Source organism: Balaenoptera ricei, chromosome 2 (assembly GCF_028023285.1).
Source record: "Balaenoptera ricei isolate mBalRic1 chromosome 2, mBalRic1.hap2, whole genome shotgun sequence".
Taxonomy (NCBI): domain Eukaryota; kingdom Metazoa; phylum Chordata; class Mammalia; order Artiodactyla; family Balaenopteridae; genus Balaenoptera; species Balaenoptera ricei.
The window spans coordinates 124,549,697-124,575,336 of NC_082640.1; the positions used below are offsets into that span (position 1 = coordinate 124,549,697).

Genomic DNA, 25,640 nt, shown 5'->3' on the forward strand with positions numbered 1-25,640 from the left:
CTACTGACCAACAATTTTCTTTTAAAAGTTAGAATTGACTGCCATTGCAAATTCTTTTTCATAAGCAAGTGATGACAAAAAGTGTATTAGATAAATCCCTTTCAAAAGATAGATCTCCAAAAGGTTCTGCAATTCCAAAATGTGGGTTAGTTTAGTTTAAAAAAGTAATTTCAATATGCTAAATATGAAATTACTGGAACTAGTTAAGTGTTCAAGTTTTGATGTTTCACTGTATTCTTGGAAAAAAAAAGTTTTGCTTCTCCTGATTTCAAAAGAAAGTCATTACAGAAAAAATGGAAAATTCAGAAAAGTACAGAAAAGAAAAAAATAATAAATTACCAGTAATTGTTCCACCTAGATATAACCTCTATTTATATTTTAGAGGCTATCTTTCTAGTTTTGCTTTTTCCTAGCAACTGCAATTATTTTTTATTGTAGTCCTTGTGCTAGCCTCCTCAGAGAAAGCTGTGTACAAGGATCTTACAGAATAGAGATCTAATAAATGGGGTACAATGTAACCTACCTTCTCCTCCACCCCTCCTTCATAATAGAAGCTACTTCTGGTCTTTTTGGGGGCCATATCTGGACTTGGTATATAGAGTTAGTGACTAAAGAAGGACACATGTTGGGACTTCCTTGGTGGTCCAGTGGTTAAGACTCCGCACTCCCAATGCAGGGGCCTGGGGTTCGATCCCTGGTCGGGGAACTAGATCCCTCAGGCATGCTGCAACTAAAGGAGCCGCATGCTGCAACTAAGACCCGGCACAGCCAAATAAATATTTAAAAAAAAAAAAAAAGGGACTTCCCTGGGGGCGCAGTGGATAAGACTCCACGCTCCCAATGCAGGGGGCCCAGGTTCGATCCCTGGTCAGGGAACTAGATCCCACGTGCATGCCGCAACTAAGAGTTTGCATGCCACAACTAAGGAGCCCTCAAGCTGCGACTAAGACCCGGTGCAACCAAATAAATAAATAAAAATTCAAAAAAAAAAAAGTACACGTTTATATTTTTAACAAAATAAAAGACACCAGGGGAAAACCAAAATTTTTTCACACAAATATTTTAATAAAATTATCACGCAAAGTTGTATATATATACATACAACTATTTACAAATATGTGAGCATATGTACAAAGACTAGAAAGGAATATACAGAAAAAATATGTGTTAGGATACTGGGGTTCTGTTTCTTTTAAATTATTTTGTAATTATTTTACACTGAGGTAGGACTATTGTAGTGTTAGAGAATCTTGTATAAATGTATTTGTTCAAGAGCTTCCCTGTCAATATCCTTTTCTGGGTATACATCATAGTTCAGTGGTACCTCTTCAACCCAGGGAGATAACTGTATATTAACCTGGAAAAAAAAAGGTCATAAACAAATATGAAAATTGCAGAATGAACCTATTCTCTTGAATTTCGAGAAATCATGACTAAGTAATTGAACACAAAAGATTTTTATTACAATGAGAGGGACTAAGTTCTACATGGTGCCACATAATTCTTTGTTGTATTAAATGGTAGGTTTGTGGATTCAGGGACTTAATTAATTTACCTTGATTTTGGAATTTTAAAGAATAAAGAACATATAGTATAATTATTTTAATGTAAATAGTTTAATAATTAAACTAGCTTAAACAATAAAAGATTAAAACAACAATGGGAGTACACAGAGAAACGGTTCATATACACACAATGATGGTGCTAAGAGGTTGCACGAGAGGGGGCAATCTCCCTCCATAACCTTTATCAGGCCCTTCCCTTCACACTGCAAACTTGGGTCTCCAGGATACAGAAATTCTGGAGCCACCAATGGATATATTTGTTTAAAGAAGTTTCATTAAATAGGAAAGCAATAACGTTATTCAAGAATTCATATATAAGGACTCTTTCAAAAATATTTTACTTTGGTAAGTGAAAATCACTGAATTATTTCAATACATATAGACATTATAAACTGGAGAGCACATATTTTAAAAGGTATGTTTTTATGAGTATGGAAAAGTAGGGTAGAATCATACCACTCATGAGATAGGGATCTCATGGGGAGGGAATTAGGTGGGGGGAAACTGGGGAGATCAACATCGTTTCTTTATATATCTCTGGATTATTTCCCTTGTTATGACAAACATGAATTACTTTTGTAATTTAGATGATTGACAAAAATTTTTAAAGACAGTATTATTGATGATTGTTTAGTTTTTTAAAGGAAGAAATATATACTTAAATTTGGCAGTGCTTATATGCAAGGAAAGAGATATTAAAGAAAATGATAATTCGACTCTGTACTAAGAAATGCCACAGTATCTTTCATCCAGGGATCTCAAAGAGCTTTACAAACATTAATTAACCTATGGGTCAATTTATTGGGCTGAATCTTATTATTAAGTATCAGCCTTATTTTGTACGGAGAATCTGAGGAACATAGAAGCAGTTTGTGCAAGATTCCAAACTTGACCTAGAAGCTCAACTGTGTTCAGGATGTGGGCCTCCAGTCCCCTTACTGATTCTAGAAAGCTGAACAGCTCTGTTCCTTTTGTTCTCAGGGAAAAAGTTATGATGTGGGTGTTCTAAGTCTCTTACAAATATTTAATAGCATTTGTTAACCTAAAAAAAACTGTAACCCCACAGTTGGAAAAACTGGGTGGAGAAGCAAAGGAATCTGTACACTTTCAGAGCTCTTGATGCCAGTGAACAAACAACAAATCAGTTCTTAAGCCATAAGGTTTTGCTATTCTTTCTAACAGAACATTTCTAGAATATTTTAACAGCTATCAGAAAAAAGCAGAAGAAAAGTTTTGACAATAAAAATGCTGGGAAAGAGGCTTACATACCTGAAGACCTGAGAGAGAATCTTCAAGACTTGGCACTGTCACTAATAAGGATCCTTGTTTCCTTACATTATGGCTGATATATTCCCAGGCTCTATAACACATTCAAAACTTATATGTTATGCTTTACCAGACACTGGATATTTTTTCAAAATGAGGATGACAAAAAAAAATATAGCCCAGGTGATATGTAGAAATCCAGATGGGTAAAAATGTTTGCCAGCAGAAAACAGGACCACAGCAAGATGCTAGAAATTGGTAAATTCAGTTCCTGAAGGGATGTTGGCAAAATTGTGAAGTTACAATATTGAGAGAGATTTAACAAGATGGGGATTAGGGTTAACACAAGGGATTGTGAGTAAGGCCAAAAGGAAGTTTTCATAACTGATACAGAAGTCAAAGTTGGATTAGCGTTACAGCCTCTTCAATTCTTTATGAACTGTCAAACTTTCTGCAGAATGGAACAGGGCTGAGGGGTGTGAGTGGGAAAGAGTCATGGAGAAAAGCCACAGAAGCCAGAAAACAAGCAAAACTAAAATAAGAGTATAACATATAGATTAGATCTTTTAAAATAATATCAAGAGTGAAATCATACTTTATTTGGCTGTCAGAAATATTCAATGGAAAGAATTCTGGACACTATGGCACCTGAGAAGTTTAATGAGATCAACTAGATTTAAAGCACGATGGCATGCCATGTGCATATATATGTGTCAGAGGGCAGTGTCTGACCAGTTCTGATTAACCTGTAGAGCAGACATGAATGGGATTTCTACACTGTGCACGAGTCTTGACAGTACATCCTGCTATTGGGGAGCAAGGGTCAAGCAATGCAGGGATGTGCACCCCTTGTAGTGGGGCAGGTGGGCAGCAGGGCAGCAGTATCATTTGCATTTATTTTAGTTACAGCAATGGTTATTGGGTTTAGTATATTCTGGAGCTTACTAGGCAAAACGATACAAATGTTCTTTTTTTCAGGCTAGATATAAAACCAAGAAGCAGTGTTTGATAATAAATATCACTGTGCTTGGGCTAGAGCTAAGAGTGATATTTATTTATTTATCACTGTGCTTGGGCTAGAGTTTGTTGTCTTGATGTAGTTCCTTAGAAATTATATATTTTACAAGTCTATTTAGTAAGACTGAAGAAGCTGAGTATACTGGCACGGTTGGGCATGGCTCTCAAAATAGCACTTGCTGTTTCTGAGAAGCTGTCATTGTAGTAGCTGTATGTTTCACCTACTGAAAAAAAACAGAGGCACCTTTTAAACTAAGAATTACTCTACTTGCTACAATACAAAATTATATAGGTAAATGATCAATTTTGTCAGAACGATTCCAATATCAGAATGCTTTACTGTATCTTCTAAACTTTCTCCCGTGTACTGTCAATCATGATGAAGATAATTAACCATGAGAGGCTATAATCTATCTATATTTAGAATTCACTGCATTTGATTAACTTGGAGAAATGACTGAACTAACTAACACATGGTCAGTACCTATTTGGTGAGTCATGCAGAGTTTGTGAATTAATTTTCCAAGATAGTTTTTTTTTTTGAGATTATTTTTTTTATTTATTATTTTTGGCTGTGTCTGGTCTTAGTTGTGGCAGGCGGGCTTCTCTCTAGTTGCGGCGTGCGGGTTTTTCAATGGACCACCAGGGAAGTCCCCCAAGATAGTTTTTAAAACAACCCAAACATGAAAATACTTTCCAGTATCAAGTTAACAGGTAGCATTCATCATTCTTCAGCATTCAAAATCTTCGTATATGAATCTGTGAAGAGTTTAAGGCATTTTTCTCTTTTAACTTCTTATACAGCATAAACCTACTATATTTCATTCTCCAACAATTATGTAATGTTTTGACTACTGGTCATGAACTTAAAAAGGTAAAAAGCTATACATACTTTGTCCACTGGAAATTAAGCTTAAAGAGTGCACTATGATTAAAACAACTTGTTCATTTTGTGTTTCTGGCATTTAGCCTGTGACCAAAAAATCATCACCCATTCTGGCTGAGCTTTTAGGATATGATTAGCTTTCTGTTGAACTAGTTTCTTTTTAAACTATTTACACTGTTAATTTTGTACTAACCTTAACCTACAAGTAATAGATATGTGTGTGTATGTGTGTGAGAGAGAAAATATAGACGGTAAAGGGGTGGCAGGATAAAGAGGGTTACTCATTCAGGATTCTACTCCATATTAACTGTTTATGGTCTATAATTATGTCTTTTTATTTCTTGCAGTAGAAACCTCACTGATGCACTAATCCAAACGTGTGTAATGCCCTTTCATAGATATGGAAAGGAGGTTTCCTGCATCTAGAGTATACGTATGTCATTATGATAAATAAATCAGCAAGCCTAACTGACCAGAAAATCAGTGTCTCAGACTACAGGAATTTTCTAATTAGAGGAACTTATAAGTCCTGATGAGAAGTCAGAAAAGCGATCACAGGGAATTCCCTGGTGGTCCAGTGGTTAGGACTCCACACTTACTGCCCAGGGCATGGGTACAATCCCTGGTCGAGGAACTAAGATCCCACAAGCTGCGCAGAGCAGCCAAAAATTAAAAAAAAAAAAAAAAGTGATCAGAGATTTGCTAATTTTTCTATTGCTTGAATAGTGGAATAAACTCCAGGAACCTACTATTACCACATTAAGAACATTTTAAAAATTTGATCATTATTCACTGTTTCCTAGCTGAATATTCTTATATCTTGTTTTTTTAAAAATTTTCTTTACTTATTTATCTTTGGCTGAGTTGGGTTTTCGTTGCTGCGTGCGGGCTTTCTCTAGTTGTGGCGAGCGGGGGCTACTCCTCTTCATTGCGGTACATGGGCTTCTCTTTGTGGTGGCTTCTCTTGTTGAGGAGCACGGGCTCTAGGTACGTGGGTTTCAGTAGTTGTGGCAGATGGGCTCAGTAGTTGTGGCTCGCGGGCTCTAGAGCACAGGCTCAGTAGTTGTGGCGCACAGCCTTAGCTGCTCTGCGGCATGTGGGATCTTCCTGGACCAGGGCTCGAACCCGTGTCCCTTGCATTGGCAGGTGGATTCTTAACCACTGCGCCACCAGGGAAGCCCTATATCTTGTTTTATAGTCATTTATAGGCACCAGTTAACTCCCATAATTTTGTGATAGGAGAGCATAGGACATGTTTTTTCAAAGAAAAGAAAACTGAGGCAGAAAAGAATAAGTATAAAAACCCACTGGGAATTGATAACTTCTTGCATCCCAGACTGCAAAGCAAATGCTTGGGTCATGAAACCATTTTATAACTACTCAAAATTAGATGTAATATTTACAAGGTTAGACAACCAAAGTTTATTTTGATTTTCATTTAGACATAACACATTTCCTTATTAATATAAACTCCTGACATTTGAGGTCATTTCTGCAAAGTTTAATATCACTGCTGGGGCCCCGGGTTTGATCCCTGGTTGGGGAACTGAGGTCCCACAAGCCTCGCAGTGTGGCAAAAAATAAATAAATAAAAAAAAAAATAAAAAGTTTAATATGAAAACACTTCTACCAATCCCTTTTCATACTTTGTTAGATATATTTTAACAACAGATTTCTTGCTTGAATAAATAACGTACCTGGCCTGTTCTGCCTCATTAAGAAAATATTCAAAGACATTATTCATTATAATAACATCAGCATTTTGCAGAAGTGAACCTTGTGTACAGATGTCTGCATGAAGCACCTAAAAAAGAATGAGTTCATGTAAGAGAACAAAGACACCATATCATATAATCACGTAAGAAATAGCTATTGATTCAATGATGTTGTGAGGCAATATGGGAGATTCACACTTCTTAAAATGGGAGAACAGTATATTTAATACTACTACCTATGGAAAATACTTAATACCTAATAAAAACCATAAACTTGTGAAAATTTTATTTGTTTTAGATGGAATCATTTATATAGTTATAATTACACTCTTTTCACTTCCAGTTCAGAGCTTTTTCCATTATATCACTAGCTATTCTGGCTCCATCATCAACTGGATTTGTACCTTTGGGTAGTCAGTGTCTTCATAAATAAAATGGAGTAATATATGTCCTGATTCACAGAATCAAATGGGACCATATAAAATTTAAAAAGTAATTTATAAATTGTAAAATGTTAATACAAATATGTTAACTGGCCTTGTCCGACTCTTCATCTAAAATTCACTTGAATATATTATCTATCCAAGAAAGCAAACAAAACAATTTATTGAAAAAACTATATACCTCAAAAAATTAACTTCGACTATAATCAACAAGTCTTGTAGACCACAGGCAAGATAATAGGAGGAAACATTTATTTGCTCAAGAGCAAAGCAAATAACTTTTATTTTAAAAAGAAGAGAAAAAGTTTTTTATATCATATGATTTCTTTCCAAAAAAGAACTTAGCCTTACAAATAAATAATATCCAGAATGTTTAAATCTCGATTTCTAATTAAATCAATATTCCTGTTAGTTATGTGATTCTTATTATGTAAGAGCAGTGTGTTTTTGTTCATTAAATATGGGATAGTGAGAAAAATCCATGAACTTATTATTGGACAATGAATTCTCTTTGATCACTTGCCTCTCAATTTCCAAGATGAGAGAGACAAAGAGAAAAAAAAAGGAAGGATGGAAGGAGGAAGAGAATGAAAAGTTTTCCTTCTATAAGAAAGGGGAAAGCTATATCCTTAATCTTACTAAGATATGTCTTTCAATATTTGATTGCATTGAATACCAGAGATCCTTAGATACACAATACTTCTGTGCATTGCCATTAGAAGTGTAGGATCGCTAGTGAAATGACAAGGATTACTGCATCAACCAAAAAACTTCCTTTCCCCTTTTTTGTTATTTTTCCCCTTACATATAAGAAACAGAAAATTTCTGTCATAGCCCAACCCAGGACATCATTCTCCCATGAACTGCTATTCTGTGGCACCCACAATTCCTATTGAAAGCTTATAAAAAGATAAAAACTGTGAGCATTACTTAACCTTTTTGTTTACTTTCAACATTCAGAGTTTAATTAAATACACTTCTGACCAACATCAAGAGATTCAAAATTACTGCTACCAAAACTATAGTTGATATGAAGAAAATTAAGAAAAAATTCTACTTTCTAATAAAATTTGTGAGGAAGAGAAAAATGTGAGTGGAACATATTGATAATAATTCATCTTTATTATCAGTGTTTTAAAATATTAAGTTAACTCAATCTGTTTCCACACAACAGCAATCAAGAATAGATTCAAAAAGAGTTTCCAACTCCAATGCGGAAGAAATTTGGCTAAACTATGCTATACGGTGGATAACAGAATAAACATTTAAAAGGGTACCTTTATTCTGTCAGTGAACTGGTACTTTTTTATGACCATTTCCTGCAACTGGCAAAAGTCTCCATTCAATTCTACTCCATATAGTTGTGATGCTGAACTGTAAAGATAACCCTAAAATATGAAGATACATTATGATGCAAAAGAATTCACTTCTAGTTGTGGGTTTATTTCTACTTGAAATTTTAAAAGTCAAACTTCTTTTTTTTTTTAAGTCTTTATTGAATTTGTTACAATATTGCTTCTGTTTTATGTTTTGGTTTTTGGCCGCAAGGCCTGTGGGATCTTAGCTCCCCAACCAGGGATCTAACCCGCACCCCCTGCACTGGAAGGCGAAGTCTTAACCACTGGACCACCAGGGAAGCCCCTAAAAATCAAACTTTTAAAAATAGAATTCAATAAAGTAAAAATAAAGATAAAAAGGAAAGATAAATAACATTTTATAATTTATGTAAAACAACTTTTAAGAACTTAGACTCTTACTCATCGAGACCTTGATTGTAGTTTATTAATTTCCGTTATTTAAAAGTAATCATATTTTTAAAGATTGATTTACTTTTCCTGATAAAACTGTGCATTCAACAAAGTTGGAAATGAGGAAAGTGATCACATATAGATTCTTTGTTTAATACCCTACTTCTGTAATTTCTTGGGAAGTTACATCAGGGGAAAACAAGAAAGGCATTAACCTGTGGGAAATATAATGGAAACTCATGCACAGTCTGACACAAGAGGAGGGTGGCTGGAGGTGTGTCCTGTTTGACTTTGAGAAGTCAGCCTGGTGTCTGGCAATCCACCAAAGATACTGGCCATTAGTTAACAAGGATCATCAAGAACTGACTATATATTATTATGTATCTATTTTTGGTTGTAATCACAAAAAATAACCTGGAAGGAGAGGTCAAATCATATTCTGAAGACCATTATACATCAACTAACACTTACGTGTAAACTAAATTTATATTTATAGCTCATCATGGATTTTTAGAATATGATCAATGGAGCATATGTAAGTATTCAAAAAATTTTTGTTGACTGAATCAGTGACGTACTATAGAGGAAAATGACAATATGTTTAAATTCATTAATGCTGCCAAATACCTGCATAGCCACAGTTATTTCAGCTATATACTTTTCTAACAAATAAAAAAATTAACAAGAATGGACAAAATATGGTAAACAAGCGTAATCTCTAATGTTCTCCAAACAAAGCCATCTGATAAACTGTACTTTCTATTATGGCTATTTTTCCTAATTGTAGAATAAAAGTCAACACTGAAAAATAAATGAAGCATGAAAGAGTTAACTGTTTCTGTTTAGAGCAGGCAGTGATGCTGGGAACTGATAGGGCCTGTTTCTGGCATGAACATCTACTGCTGTTGGCCACATGTTTTAACACATCTGCTAATGACAACCAGAAACCACATTTCAGTTTTTTGATAAAACCATTTAAGAATATTAAAAATGCTCATGATTTGAATTTTTAAAAAAAAGCCACATTGAAGACACAAAAGTCTACATTCAAACTTTGGATCATAGAAAACTAGAGCACGATGTGTCCTGGATATCATTTAGTTTGCTCACTTACAGGTCAGGAACTTGAGGCACAGAGGTGTTCAGGGACTTGCTCATAGCCATAAGCAATTTCCCAGGTCAAGTAAATTTGTCAGTTTTATAAGAGCTCTTATCAAAACTCAGTATACTATACTATTTTAGCACAGTACAGAAAATGGAGTTAGAAGGGCAGTAAGTGAGTGACAGAATAGCAAAGTGTTATGAGGGTCACCTGTTGCTGTTTTGCTGATATTCCTTCACTTGTGTCACAGAGTCAAACTAGTAAAGGAAATCAGAGAGCTGGCCTTTGAAAGTCCAAATTCGATACACTATTTTAACCATATTATTCTGTTACTCTAATAAATAAAGCCAAGCTGTCACCTTGGATGGTGGCAGGCAAAACTGATGCTAGTAGGAGAAGAAAGTATTTCCAAATGTTGAGTATGTCCACAAGCTGGACTTTACCCCGTAAAGGACGATGCCAAGCCTGGAGCCAACGTCAACCAAGACCTTTCCCGACAGATCAGGGAGTACATGATGATAAATGAACTTCAATTCCATGAGAGAGAAGGAATGAGAAATAAACCCTGGAGAATTAGAACAGAGTAAACATTAAATTCTGCTTGGGGATTAACAATTCCATTCTGTATTTCTAATTCTTTCACCTGTAAAGTGTATTTCATGCTTTTCTTAATCAATGAAAGCCATTCAGAGGTTATTTAGAAAAAATTAATGTGATAATTTTGTATTCATTCACTCTGAGCTGTATTAGACAAGAACAAATATGAAGTCTCTGACATTTAAAAGGCCTCTAGAGGGAATTCCCTGGCGGTCCAGTGGTTCCACTGCACGGGGCACGGGTTCCATCCCTGGTCAGGGAACTAAGATCCTACAAGCCGCGCAGCATGGCCAAAATCATCATCATTCATTATCATCATCATCATCAAAGGCCTCTAGAAAACCGCTACTCAGCTGCCTGTCCCTACCCCCATGCTCCTCATTTCCTTCCTGCTGCTGCTTAGGGTGTCCTGGGTTTTCCCCTTCCTCTTCTCCCTCTGACCTGCTGTTCCCAGCAACTGCTTCCTAACTCCCATACCATCCGGCTTTCTCACCCTATCCCAGAGCCAACCACAGGGCTTCCACCTCTTGCTGCATAGACTGTAAACTACCCAATGAATGACCATCTCTGGAGTGGAACAATGTGGCAGCCCTGACCAACCTAAAGTGTGTTCTGGAGTACAGGAGAGGGGTGGTATGTAAGGAGGTTAAGACACTCCTAAACTGTTATTTCCCTTAGTTTAATTGCTACAATTTCTAGTCTCCTAGCCCACCTTCTCACTCCATTATTTCTGTAATGAAATACCTGGGAGAGCCTGAGTCTGTTTTTTCTGATATGGAGGTAACCCAAAGACTTTCTCTACTGTATGCTACATGATATAATGGTCAGGAAGGGGAGAAACTTTGATCATAACTAATGACTGGTGGCAAAGAAAACGGAAGCAGGCAGGCTAATCCCTTGGAAGAAAATAAAGGATGACTAGGCCTCAGAAGTAACACTGGAGGTGATGGGGTGGAGGGGGGTTGACCACCATAGTCCTTATCTCCTCTCATCCTCACGATCCTCTTTGCCACGTTAGTGCTCCTGCCCTGGGCTACAGAGTCATCGTTAGTGTCTTGTAGCTGGACAAGCCCCTTTCATATAGGGAATAAGAGGCCCACACAGTGATAGCTTTTTCAGAGTCATTATAGCTATCTGGGCTGGTCTGGGTGTCCAGACACTATTTACAATCTGGTTTTTATGTGAAAATACATCCTAACCTCCAAATTTTTCTGTGTCAAACATAGCTCTTCTGTAAATTTCTGTACATCAGATCTGATATGGTGTTATTTACAATTCACTTTTTAGTTTTCCCTCTATTGTTCTTTTTCTTTTGGCTGCACTGGGTCTTTGTTGCTGTGCGTGGGCTTTTCTCTAGTCGAGCAGGGGCTACTCTTTGTTGTGGTGCACAGGCTTCTCACTGTGGTGGCTTCTCTTGTTGCGGAGCACGGGCTCTAGGCGCACGGGCTTCAGTAGTTGTGGCACACAGGCTTAGCTGCTCCGCGGCATGTGGGATCTTTCCGGACCAAGGATCGAACCCGTGTTCCCTGCATCGGCAGGCGGATTCTTAACCACTGCGCTACCAGGGAAGTCCCTTCCTCTACTGTTCTTGTCTAAGTCCTTTTCTATTCTGTGAACTACTTCAAATGGAAATAAGTACTATCTAAAAATAGAATCTTAAATCAGTAAACCAGGGTAGTTTAATCCCCAACTACAATACAGGTACAATATATTTGTATTAGCAACATACTACAAATTTGGTAGTAGTTAATTTTTGAGAATAATATTATCTAAGATCAGTAATACAAGCACAATATTACTTACCCACTCTAAGCAACACCTCTAAATCTAAGTGAGCAGGGAGATTGAAATAGCATGTTTAAATTAACAGCCTAGCCAATAATATCCAGTTTGAACAAAAAATATATTAACAGAAGAGTTAACATCTTAGCAGCATGGAGTCAGTCTAGTTTCCCATTTGAAACACAGGTGCTGCATCTGAGGGACAGAGATGCAGGAGACTGTCACTAGAATTGTTCTGGGTTATAGACCGAAGATGCTCCAGGATGTCAAATCATGGCCTGAATAGACTGTCAAGATTATCTATATCCGTCCTCTGAATCCATGCCCATCCAACAATATTTGATTACTATCTGACTTCTCAAGTAGATGTTTCTATGGGGAGAACGTTTTCAGCCCCCTTGGCAGTTATATTTCTCATTGTAAATAAATCAGCACTATGGTTAAATGTGAATCTCTTTTGAGTATATAAAGTATGAGTCAGTTTCCCTGTATTCATTCACTCTGACTAGTTGCTGGACCTGAAAAGTCACCTCCAATTAAACATGCTCAGTGAAAAGCAGAAATATCCCCCTGGGAGAGACATGAAGTGGCCTAGCCTCCCTGGACGATGTTTCTATTTAGTTTCCCTGACTGCAATAATTGGTAATGGCTAGGCTGCAGGTTGTCCTTTTGCTTTCAAAAAACAGTGAATGCTTGGGCAAGAATCTGCATACTCGGGACTTCCCTGGTGGCGCAGTGGTTAAGAATCCGCCTGCCAATGCAGGGGACATGGGTTCGAGTCCTGGTCCAGGAAGATCCCACATGCTACAGAGCAAATAAGCCCGGGAGCCACAACTACTGAGCCCACGTGCCACAACTACTGAAGCCCACATGCCTAGAGCCCGTGCTCCGCAACAAGAGAAGCCACCACAATGAGAAGCCCGCACACCGCAATGTAGAGTAGCTCCCACTCGATGCAACTAGAGAAAGCCCACGTGCAGCAACGAAGACCCAACGCAGCCAAAGATAAATAAATAAATAATTAATTAATTAAAGATATTTAAAAAAAATCTGCATACTCATGACATGTAAGGAAAAGTACACACGAAGTCATCAGGTTTGCAGGCTTGAGTGCCCACCTAAAGGTGCCGTCTGGTGTGAGCCGCACACCATACAGTAGTATCTGCTCAGTTTTCCTTCCTCACATAATGAATCAATAAAGTCTTCATCATAAAGGAATGCATCAACGTGAACTGTGGGTTCTGGCTGCTGCTGTATCTGGTGGAGAGAAGAAAAACATCAAAAGAAACAAAGTACAAAGAAGTCTCTTTTTATTGCTAAATAAGGCAAAACATCAGTGGTTCATATGCTAAAATTCTGAGAGCAACGACAAGGCCCAGGAAGACAAGTTTTGATTATGGAAGTCAGCAACTCTGCTCTGCTTTTGCTTTATTTTTCAGACACTAGCAACTTGTTATTTGACATGCCATGATGCAAAACATGGCTATGAGAAATAGATTAAAATTTTAGTTGAAAGGAGTATTTTGAGACCATCTTGTCCATCCTAAGTAGTATATTTTACAAATAAAGAAACTGATACCCAGAGAGATTTCTCCCAAGAAATGATACTAGTTAGTTAAGAACGGGAAGAACTGAAACTAATATCAGGTCTTCTGAGTCCCAGTTAGTTAAGAACGGGAAGAACTGAAACTAATATCAGGTCTTCTGAGTCCCACATGTCAGTGACTTACCCATCAAAATACTTAGCAAGTAATCTTTGCCCAGAAGCAAAGTTTTCAAATAATAACAATGTTAATAAAACTCCATGCTTACAAATAATAGCACTTTATTAATACTGGTGGTACATGATATAATAGCAAGCAGCTACAGAGAAAAATATGTCTGATTCCTTCTACTTTAACACTAAATAAAGAATCAACCTATCTGCTTGGAAATCTACAAAATTATATCTACATCTATACACACACACGCATATATAAGTATATAAAATGTATGAACACATACAAGGGCCAGAAGGAAACAAAGGAAGAGAAAAACTGTTGGGACGGGGGATTGTGGGTCCACCATTAACATGCAATGAATACTTTTTTCTCTCTTTATATATTGTGTTATATCATGAGACTGCTAAGATTGTTTTATTAATAACATCCAAACTGTATTACAAATATTGCTCTGTTTTTATACTACCCACTATTTTCCTCCTGTAAATGACTGGATGATTACTAAGATTTACTGAGTGCTCACAGTGTGCACAGAACTACTAAAAATGTACAGGATTTAGTACCTCTGCTCAGGAATTTACATGCTGAAAAACCACAAACGCTGCTACTTTCAGATTAGTGGGGGAAGAAGAAATTATTATTCTTAGTTTTGCTTTAGGAAACAGTATTCATAGCATATGTATCCCATAAGAGTTGGGCTTTGAAGGTACTTGAATGAGGGGGCTGTCTGGAGAAGAAAAGTGAGAATTCTAGGAATAAAGGAATAGAAGAAGCAAAAATTGTGTAATGCTAAAGTAGGAGAAGGAAACAAAGGGGTGAACTTCACCCTTGATAAAAGCCACGGAAATGGAACAGGGAAGAGAAAACCAGGACAATGATGTAGGCAGGGACAGATTAATGTCGTGCCTTGATTTTGGGGGTGGGGGTGGGGTTGAGTGCTTGGCAAACAGGACACCCTCAAAAAATATCTGTTGAATGGATGGTACTAGGGAGCCAGAAGGTTACAGACTCAAAAGAATTGGGGACATGATTGAAGCACCAAACGAAAAAGCAGAATTCAGGACTGATTAGACTGGAAAGGCTAATGGGGTTAGGGGAGAATAGGAGAATCCTCAAGTAGCACTAAGAGTAAATTAATTTAACATATTTACTTTTTGGAGGGCTAGATGTTCTGAAGAAAGCATGGTTTCTAGAGGTAAGCAATTCCGAAGGTCTTCTGCTATGTTTTTCAATATAATGTCATTATTGTCTTGAATGAATTCATCAAAATCTCCTGCAAAAAAAAAAAACAAAAAAAAACAACCAGATACAGCTTTTATGGTTGTACTCATACCTAGACTAAGTGATTACAATGGATGGATATTTTCCATCAGATAGCATCAATTTATAACAATAAATAAACCTTCTAACCAATGAAATATTTAAATTTTAACAAATGTTCCATTGAAAACATTGAGTTTTTCCTTTTTCCAAACTGCTTGAAAATATAACACTTGACTATTTCAGCCTGTTATAGAACAACAAAGGCATTTAAAAAATATGTATTATTTTTCTACTTTATTTTTACTTAAGAAAAGTACTGCCATTAGTTTTTAGGGTCTTAAACTTACCAGTAAGTAGTCAAATATTCCTTTTGTGACCATATAGATCTTACAAGTTTAGGAGGCACCACACAGGGATTACTAAGAAGATAACTTTAATCTGAGCATCTCTGCCTCCAGTAAAATGTACTCAAGACTTCGGATAACAAGCACTAACAGATGGCACCAACTATAGAATAAACTTTATCAGAATCATGTTGCTCCACTGCATTTGAACAGCAGATAAAATGATCATTAAAACAGCACATTTCTGATGGCTGTGGCCTACCTTTGGATAATCTGGCAAAAAGGGAAGTGTGTGTGCATGCCGATGTATATAGCAATAAAGATGGAGAAGGTAAGAGACTGACGGTGAATCTAGGTGAGGGTATAAAAGTGGTGTTCATTGTTCTGTTTTTTCAACTTATCTGTGTGTTTATAAATTTTTTTAAATTGGCTCTACAAAAGTATGATTTCTAAGCAGCTCATATAATTTTAACTAGAATGTGACTTATCTGGAAGTAAAATACTCTAGTAAAATTAGCTATAGCCTGAATGCCAAATATAGACTGGAAAGGACTACTAATGAAAACATTTTACTTTTTTCTTAAAAGACTTATATTGATTCTTCCTAGAGTAAAAGGACCTCGAAGGGGTTGTGTTTTTCTTACTGTTTTAAAACAGCTATAGAAGGAAAACAAGGAGATTCTGAAGAAAATATCATCCATCTCCACATCTTGCCCCCCAAATCTTTGGTTGTTTTAAAATAAATTCATGATTTCCTTCTTAAACATAATAATTCTTGTGTTGGGTCAGAATGCAATTTTCATGTCACAAATAACAAAATTTGGATAATATTTTCTAGTTTGCAAAGTTCTTTCACATAGAAACTAGGTCATTTAAGTATTATAACATCCATGTAAGGAAGACAAAGCAAGATTATATTCTCTGATTTACAGAGGAGGTAACTGAGTCTTTTAAGGTTAAATGAACTGTGAAAAGTTACAAAGCAGGCCAACAGCAGCACAAGAAACAAATCTAGGTTTTTTGCTTCTAAATAAAGCTACTCTTCTTTTTCACTTTTTCCATTCTGTTTCCCTACGTACAGAGGTTCTTTCTCTGTATAACTTCCTTTTGAGCAATAGTAGTTAATATGAAGATACTGATATATTATTTGGCTCCCTGAACTAATGTAGAAAGGCCTTTTAGCTCTTTTTTCTTTCCTCACCTATCTAGTATAATGACCTAAATTGTTGCTTCAAATTATTTCTAGAAGAATGCAAAATATAAATTATAGAGAAATGAAAATACTATGAAGATTTGTTCCAAATTGTTTTAGGTGGAACTTAAATAGCACCTGTGATGCATTTTTTAAAAAACTGGCCTTTTTAAAATGGTATTCTTAAAATCTAATTAAATTTTCTCAAGGTGTTAATTAATACCTAACATCTGCTTAGCTTCTCTCTGTAGACGGAAAACTGTCTAGAAGCCTCTATGACTTGCATTTAATTCTAATAATATCACTCACACCATTGATTCTTAGCAAGTTCTCTCAATTTGTAAATGGTATAACTGAAGAAGCCAAAAAAAATCACATTATACCAAACTAAGATATTTCATAGCCCAACTTCTTTGGATTTAATTCTGTAACATAAACAACCATGTTAGGAAAACATAGTTTTCATAAGGGCCGGCCTTATAAGAGTCTTACAGTGGAAAGGGAACTTAATTACGAACTATTACCAAATGGCAGAATCCATCCATGCATCTCTGACATATGACTGTTTTTCAGTCTTCGCCTGAACACATTCGGGAACAGCATTTCTTCCACGTGCTGAGCCAGAATCTGCCTTTCCATAACAGCTCATTTTTCTAATTTCAGCTCGAGAGGAATCATCATCTTTAATGCTATACGGTATTTATTGAATGAGCACTTTTAAGGCATGCTAAACTTTGTGCAGTGCTTTTCAAACACCGTCATTTAATCCTAAGAATCCTATATGTGGTACTATTATCACTTCTATTTTATAACAAAAGAAGAATGTGAGGTCAGAATTTAAGTTACTTGTCTCAGGTCATACTGGCCAGAAAGTGGTAGAGTTGGAATTTGAATGTAGGTCTAACTCTGAACTCTTAGTTACTATACCATACAGTCTCTCTAAGGGAGCTCAGAAGGCGGCTGGCTAGTAAGCGCTCCCCTATCACTACCTTAGCCTTCTCTTCTCCCTAGCTCTGACCACGGTTCCTCATATATTGTGGGAACCATATCCACTGCCATCTGGTTGCCATCTTCTGGACTTGTTCAACAGCCCCTTTAAATGTGGCCCTGGAACTGAACTCGATTTGGCAATTTAGTTCTCTAATCCATGACTACCTTAGCTTATTTTCCTCTTCTATCACTTTGTAGTGTCTAGGGCTCTGATTGCTACTGCTACTGGGTTATTAATAGACTTGGAAGGGGTGGTGGTGGTGAACCATCTTAAACAGTCATATGTGAAGATTGAGGGAGCTGGAGAAATGAAAGATGGGAAGGGCTGCAAATTCTGAACCATCACAATAGATTTCCCCATGTCTCCCTAGTTAAATATCTTTATTTGGGAGTCAATCCCCCAATTAATGTAAGCATCGCCAGGCAAGATGAGAGATATTATGAAATTGTGTGTTAAATTACTCAGTCATTTTAAAAAGGCAGTATTAAGTGAAGACTCATTCCCAAGGATACCAGGTGAAAATGAGAACTGACACCTCTTATCCTGGACAACAAACTCTGATTCAACTACATTCAAGGGTAAAAAGAGATTCCTTCAGTTACAGCAGGGATTCTTCACCATGGTCCTAGTTAACAGGATCCACATATGGGCTTTATGCAGTCCATAAAAGGCCTAAAGTTGCATGCTTGGTTGTATACATAAATATGTATACTTTTCCAGGAAGAAAATTCTCAAAAGATATTTCATAATAATAGTTAATATTTGTTGAGCACTGTACGTAAGGCACTGTGGAAATTTTTAGCTCAAGAAGGCTAAAATTAGTTTCATTATCTGTAGTGGTTGGCAAATAACTTCTGAAAAGAAGGGCAAGACATTTTTGCCCTAATAATGGCTATAAAACAGGTGGAAAAGGCATGATATGATAGGATATTACTGAAGTGTGTAAAACTGGAATTCATTTAACATTCTATCATCATAAGTATTTGTTATTAAAATCAAATTCCTTAAAACATTATTTTAAAAGGCTGTGTAATGTTCCACCATATGTATATTACTTAACCATTCAGTCCTACTACTATACATTTAGATACAATTGTAACTGTGAAAAATTGCACTGCAATTTACACTGCAACTAACATTTTGGCATACATCATCTCTCTGTATTTATTTCCTTACTATAAATTCTTAGAAGTAGAAGTACTTAAACATTTTAAAGGCTTTTGCTACATATTGTCAAATTTCTTTCCTGAAAGATTATACAAATTTAATCTATCAGAAAAGAATATGTGTTTCATTAAAGCCTTATAGCATTGAATAGTACCATAAAAACAAACTTTGTTGTTTTAATTTGCATTTCTTTAATTACAAGTGAGGCTGAACTTCTTTTAACATGTATAATAGTTATTTCAGAATGTGTGGTAACAGTACGTTGCTTGGAAAAAGTTAAAGAAAGGTGTTAATCAGTTGCCTAAGGACAGTAAGGTTTTTCTCAAATTACGTATGTAGGTGGGAAGGGAGCGGAGAAAGAAGAGCTTCACTAAAGAGCAAAATTCATTCTTTAAAAATTTCCTACTTATATTTAATTAAATACATGGGGACAGAGAAGTCACCAAAGCTGACAGTCTATGAATCGAACTCCACTTTTTACATCTAGTCAGGTATCAAGTGCTATCACTTTCTCTTTTGAATCCACTTCCTCTTTATTACCGCTTCAACTACCTCATAGGCACGCACAGGCACCACCTCACATTTAGAATACCAGGACAAACTCACAATTAGCTCCTGAATTATCAGTTTCCCCCCGATATACGATATCCTGCACACCGATTTTAAACTAATCTTGCTTAAACTTCACTTTGTGTCACTCCTTCTCCTTACAATTTTGGGATAGCTTTTCACTTTTCAACATATGAAGTGTCACTCTAGACTTTCAAGGCCCTCTATATCACCAGAGGCTAACCATCCTATTTTCTATTCTCATTACTCTCTAACATAACTTTTGCTCAAGATGTGCAAATCTCCTCAGGTGTTTTCCATACTCCTTCCTGTTCATACTGTTCCTTTCAACTCTATGACCCTGCCTTTTGCAATAAGGCCCTGCTCAAGTTACTTCATCTCCATGAAGTCTTACGTTCAAACTCTGGCCTTAACTCACCCTTATCCTTACCTCTGATGACTTACAATACATAATTAAACATTGGGTTATATATTTCCTATTATTCATTCATATCTTATATTACTCTGAAGTTCTTATTCAAATTTTAAAAATTTACTGAGGGGACTTCTGGTCCTAGACAAGATGGCTACTTCCCTCTTTTTCCCCTGCTCCTCCCCTCTAAATACAATGAAATATCCTGGAAATAAATCAACAGGCAACCATAAAGGACTCTGAAAGCTAGAAAAAAGGTAAACTGTCTAGGGACCTGAGGATTTAAGGAAGGAGGGTCACCGCAGTGAATTCCCTCCTGAGTTTTCCTTTTATCTTCCATGTAGCCTGGACTGGGCCCTGGAGAGGCCTGCATCTCAGAACTACCAACAGCCAGACTGAAAAAAAAGAACAAAATAAAAACTAAGAAAAGCTTGCTCTCTCTCACCAGACTGTAAAGGGGAAGAACAACAGAGACGTACTGGGAAGCCCTAATCCCTAGTCCACACCTGGGGCTGTGGCAGGCTATCTGGTAACAACAGGGGAGACTGCTGTCCTCAGACCCTCTACCCAGCAGGATAGAGACCCAGGCCTGAGGTCTCCCAGCCTTCTGCCCAGTGGCCAAGAGCAAACCAGGCCCTGTACTGCTTGTCCCCTACTCCCACTGGTGGAAGGTAGCTCAGTGACATAGGGTGATCCAAGAAACTGTCTTTCTCCATGCAGGCAACACCAGCATAGATTGAGCAGGAGCCCCAGCAATTTCAAGGAATGAAGCAGACCTGAATAGCACTGCAAGGGCACTGAAAACTAAATTGTTATCAGAGCTACAGCCCACAAAAGCAGGCCAGAACCAACAGGTTAAACTTAAGCAGGGTAACTGCCTACTAAGATAGAAGATTTGAATAGGATCAAGTCAGCATAATATCTAAAATATCCAGGATAAAATCAAAATTATCCTAGCATACAATCAGAATATCCAGGATACAATGGAAAATCATTTATACCAAGAACAGGAAGTCATTATTTGAATCTGGCAATCTAGATGCTAACATGTAAATTAATCAGAATTTGGATGATCAGACAAGGTTTTAAAGCAGCCATAATAAAAATGCTTCAATAAGCAGTTAAGAATTATCCTGTAACAAGTGAAAAAAATAGGAAATCTCAGCAAAGAAGTAGAAGTCATAGAAAAAGAAATAGAAACTATAAAACTAAAAGAACAAACAAACAACAACAACAACACAAAAACACTTGTTGAATGGGTTCAGTAGTAGAGATGACAGAGGATAGAATCAGTAAACTTGAGTTGACAGATCTATAAAATTTATTCCATCTGAACAACAGAGAGAAAATAGACAGAAAAAAAATAACTGAACAGAGCCTTAAGGATCTGTGGAATAACAAAAGATCTAACATTAGTATCAGAGCTCCAGAAGTAGGGGAAAAAGTGTGGGGCTGAAAAGTATTTCAAGAAATATAGCTAAAAACTCCCCAAATTTGGTTGAAGACATAAACCTACAGATATAAGAAGCCAAGCAAACTCCAAATATGATAGACCCAAAGAAATCCACATAAGAACATACCATGAACTGCTAAAAACAAAAGAGACAAAGAACAAATCTTAAAAGCAACCAAAGAGAAATGATTCACTCCCTATAGGGAAACACCAATTTAAACAGTGAATTTTTCATCTGAAACCATGGGAGCAGACTTCCCTGGTGGCACAGTGGTTAAGAATCTGCCTGCCAACGCGGGGGACACGGGTTCAATCCCTGTTCCAGGAAGATCTCACATGCCGTGGAGCAACTAAACCCATGTGCCACAACTACTGAGCCTGTGCTCTAGAGCCCGCGTGCCACAACTACTGAAGCCCATGCGCCCTACAGCCTGTGCTCCACAACAAGAGAAGCCACCGCAATGAGAAGCCCGCGCAACACAACAAAGAGTAGCCCCCGCTCACTGCAACTAGAGAAAGCTCACACGCAGTAACGAAGACCCAACGCAGCCAAAAAAAATCCAAAAAACCCCCAAAACAAAACAAACAAAAAAACCCCCAAAAAACAAAACAAACAAAAAACCAAAAAACAAAACAAAACAAACAAAAAAGCCATGGGAGCCAGAAGATTACAAAATTTTTCAAATGCTAGAAAAAAAGGACCACAAACTGTAAATTTTATATCTGATGAAATTATCCTTCAGGAATGGAGAAGTAAAGAAAACCTCAGATGCAGAAAAACTAAGAATTTGTTACCAGCAGACCTACCCTTAAAGAACTGGTAGAGGAAACCCTCCAACAGAAGGGAAATAGCAGAAGAAGGCTTGGAACTTCAGAAAGGAAAGAACAACAGAATGGGTAAAAACAGAGTAAATTCATTAGACTATCTTTCTCCTCATTAGCTTCTTAAACCATATTTGATGGTTAAATAAAAATTTATAAAACCATCTGTAATAGTGCTCAATGTATATAGAGAAAATACATAAAACAACCATATTTTTAAAGTGGGGGAGGGTAAAGGGACCTACATGAAAGTAAGATTTCAATACTTCATTCTAGTGATAAAACATTGATACCAGTAGATGGTGATGTTACATATGTATACTGTAATAGAGTAACCACAAAGAAAACTATACAAAGAGATATACTCAGAAACACTATAAACAAGAACAGAATTCTAAAACTGTTCCATTTACCCACAGGAAGGCAAGAGGAGGTAAGAAATTGAGAAACAGAAGGATCAAACAGGAAACAAAGATTGGAAAATCTGTAAGTTATGTGGCTACTTCCTCAGTGGTAATAGCAATATAATATAGAACTGCAGTAGTATGCTGTTCGACAAATGTAACTAGATCCCAGGCTTTGCTTTTTAGATTTGTCGGAATTTCAAAGAACCTCTAACAGCTCTGTAGCTGCTGTTCAGCAACAGGTTCAATTCTGCTCAATGAAGATGTATTTAAAATACAGGAAACAGAAAAGCTTCTAAAAGCTTCTAGTCACCTACTATTAACTTCTTTAAGCACTTAAATATTTTCTTGATTATTTTATTAATTTTCTTATAGCACACTTTAATTTTCTATCCTTTATAACTTGATTCTTAATAGAAATTTTTATGAGTTGTTGGTTTGACATCTTCATTTGTATTTGCATATTCAGGAAAAATTCAGAGGCTTCAGAATGGTGTTTGTTAACAGATAGCTGTTAATAAAATGTAATTTTTAATATGCCTATTGGGGACCTCACATACAGTTCTGGCTCTCAGCTCCCTTCACTTAATGGATTGCAGTCACTCTCCTATACTTTGAAAGCTAGATCAAGAGCCCACTATATACATATACAAGAAGTAGAAAAGAACAGATGCTCTGCCACAAGATTAGAATCAATGAGCTGAAGTCCTGCTGTATTTTTTACTCCTTTTATTTATTTATTTGAGGGGGGAGTTGTCTTTGTGTGCTTTGTCCCTCAGACATTTTTCATCCTTCTTTACTGGTGCTCATTTGTTTCCTAGACTTTGGCCTAAGCTGTACCAAGGTAAATACAGGCTCTATCTTTATTTTTTCTGTATCTTCAGTTTATATCATACTTTGACATGTGCTTGCCTCTGTCCTGGTCCAAGCTTTTGGTTCTCAGCCTGATCCCAAATGACCTCAGGTCTTGGCATGATAATCCCACTATTCCTTCAGAGACCAAGAATATCATTCTTCCTTTTGTGTATTTAAAATTATTGTGATTTTTACCTGTTAGCAATATGTAGATTTTTTTCAGTTTCAGTAAACTCTGTGAAACTCAAAACCAAAATCATGCCTATTATTATCTCTTGCTATTCCATTAAACGGTATAAAAATTCAAGGAGAGTTATAATTATCAAAGGTCTAAGCAAATGTCATACAAGTAAGACATTATGCAATAATTTTTTTCCTGGAAGAAGGAAGTTAATTCGGAAAATGAAAAATTGTTGATTGGAAGAATCTTTTGTGCTGTATTTCATAAAAAAGTACACTATAAGTGTCAGTTTGGGAAGATGAGAATGTTCTGGAGGCAGATGGTGATGATGGGTGCACAAAGTAAACGTATTGTACTTAATGTACACTTAAAAATGGTTAAAATGGTAAATCTTGTATTATGTATATATTACCACATAAAAAACATATACCAATAAATTACACTACTTTTAAAGATTCATATTAAAACATACTCCTTCATTTTAAGCTAAGTGACACTCTCATTTCTTAAAATATTCATGTAATAAACATTCTCCAGAAACTCAGTTTGTGTTCTAAATTGTTTAACAAATTGCTTGAGCTTCTCTACTACAGGATCGGCTGGAGAAAGGCACAGAACGTGGTGTTAGAAAAAGTAAAAACATCTTCTTTAGCCAATGGTATTGGGCCTTCTTGTTTACAAAATCATCATACAAAACATGCTTTCAACGAGTTTGAAAAATGGAGTCTCAACTGATGCCTCTAAAACTGGAGATTTATTAGATTACAAATGGCTCCACAAAACTGAAATCTTGAGGGCAAGGATGTTTTAGTAATTGTGCAATTGCCAGAATCAGGCAGTAGATGGCATTTTTGTAGGCACCCAGGGCTTTTGGAATAAAATATCTTGTAAATTCCTACCTTGAATCTCGTCTGTGTGTATAAATATGAAGCTAGCTCTTTGGTTTTCTCTACTTCCCAGGCTAAATCTCACTACCAGATGTCCAAGTTAATTTTAGTTTGGCATCTTATCTAAAATGATCTTCCAAAATGTGTAGTAGTAGTAGTAGTAGTAGTAGTAGTAGTAGTAGTAGTAGTAATAACAATAATGATAATACCCAAACGATTGATTCACTCTAACATCACAAAGAGAGAAAGTTCTAGGAAGAACCTCACGGATGGAAGTCTAAAATTGGGAGTCATCAGCAAACAGGAATATTTCAAGTCATGAGTCTAGATGAAAATAAACATGGAAATCAACGTTTAGGGGTACAGAAGCAGAGCATGGTTTGGAATAGTTCTCCAACAAGGACTATCCTATCCTCTTGTGCTTTCACCAGGCTTCACTTTGCCAAAACAGATCTATCCCATTCTTCAATAACTCGACCTAATAACCACATTTCCTCGATTCTAACTTGTGCTTTTTTAGTATTACTATCATTGAAAATCAAAGTCCTGTCCTCCCCTCCCCCTTTTCTACCTCTCCCCACCCCGGAACACCTGCTATTAAATTGATGGCCCATTTTACAATTGAGAAAATAAATGCACTAGCTACATGTGATTTTGCCTACAGGGTAAAAACTTTCAGCTCTACAGCCTGAAACTTCTCTTGCAAAGGGTTTTTTCAGGTAGTATCCTACTGGTCGTCCCAAATTTGTGGGAGTAATGGGGAGGAGAGCTAACCCATCCCCCCGCCCCCCCCTTTTTTTCCTTCAGAAAAGAGGTGAGACACAAGGCGGCTCTAGCCGCTTGTCTGAAGTCTGTAGCGGAATCACAAACCCAGAGCCAGGTCCTCCTGCACCCAATCCTAAACTGGATTCTGAAACTGACAAAAGTTTGCTATGTGCCCCCCTTCAACCCGCTCCGTAGCAGAGCAGAGACCAGCACAGCTACCCCATAGAAGGCTTCTGGCCTCACCCTAAGTCCCCAAGGTCAGTGCCCATAGCATATTCTTGCCCCAACCGTCTGACTCTGGCTCTGATCGCTTACGGGTAGTTCTCATCCACTGGAGAAGAGCTGGGAGGTCTGCTGGAGCCACCGTACGGAGTAGCTGCAGTACTGCTTGCCGAGCTGAGCGGAATTCCATGTTGGAGGAAAAAGCAGAGAAGGGGAAGGTTCGCACTGCGCACGCGTAGGCAGAGGCGGGTCCAGACACCTGATTCGACC

The 25,640-nt window shown here is 37.0% G+C and overlaps 1 protein-coding gene across 1 annotated transcript; it reads right to left on the reverse strand.

The window, feature by feature from the left end:
- Nucleotides 1-1,080: 1,080 nt before the first annotated feature.
- On the reverse strand, nucleotides 1,081-25,603 carry LOC132359671 (uncharacterized). Its single transcript, XM_059914095.1, has 8 exons — nucleotides 25,464-25,603; nucleotides 14,994-15,115; nucleotides 13,240-13,378; nucleotides 10,186-10,307; nucleotides 8,170-8,280; nucleotides 6,432-6,538; nucleotides 2,835-2,925; nucleotides 1,081-1,357 (listed from the first exon to the last, which is right to left on the reverse strand). Exons 1-8 carry the CDS (start codon nucleotides 25,558-25,560, stop codon nucleotides 1,241-1,243), a joined length of 906 nt encoding a protein of 301 aa, XP_059770078.1. The 5' UTR covers nucleotides 25,561-25,603; the 3' UTR covers nucleotides 1,081-1,240.
- Between the last annotated feature and the right edge of the window lie 37 nt (nucleotides 25,604-25,640).

Coding starts and splice junctions, on each gene's coding strand:
- LOC132359671 (XM_059914095.1), bottom strand. CDS start 25,560: ATGGAATTCCGCTCAGCTCGGCAAGCAGTACTGCAGCTACTCCGTACG. Junction 6,539..8,169: donor AGTTCACTGACAGAATAAAG/GTACCCTTTTAA, acceptor ATTCTTTTTTAG/GTGCTTCATGCAGACATCTG. Junction 2,926..6,431: donor AATGAGGCAGAACAGGCCAG/GTACGTTATTTA, acceptor AATGTGTTATAG/AGCCTGGGAATATATCAGCC.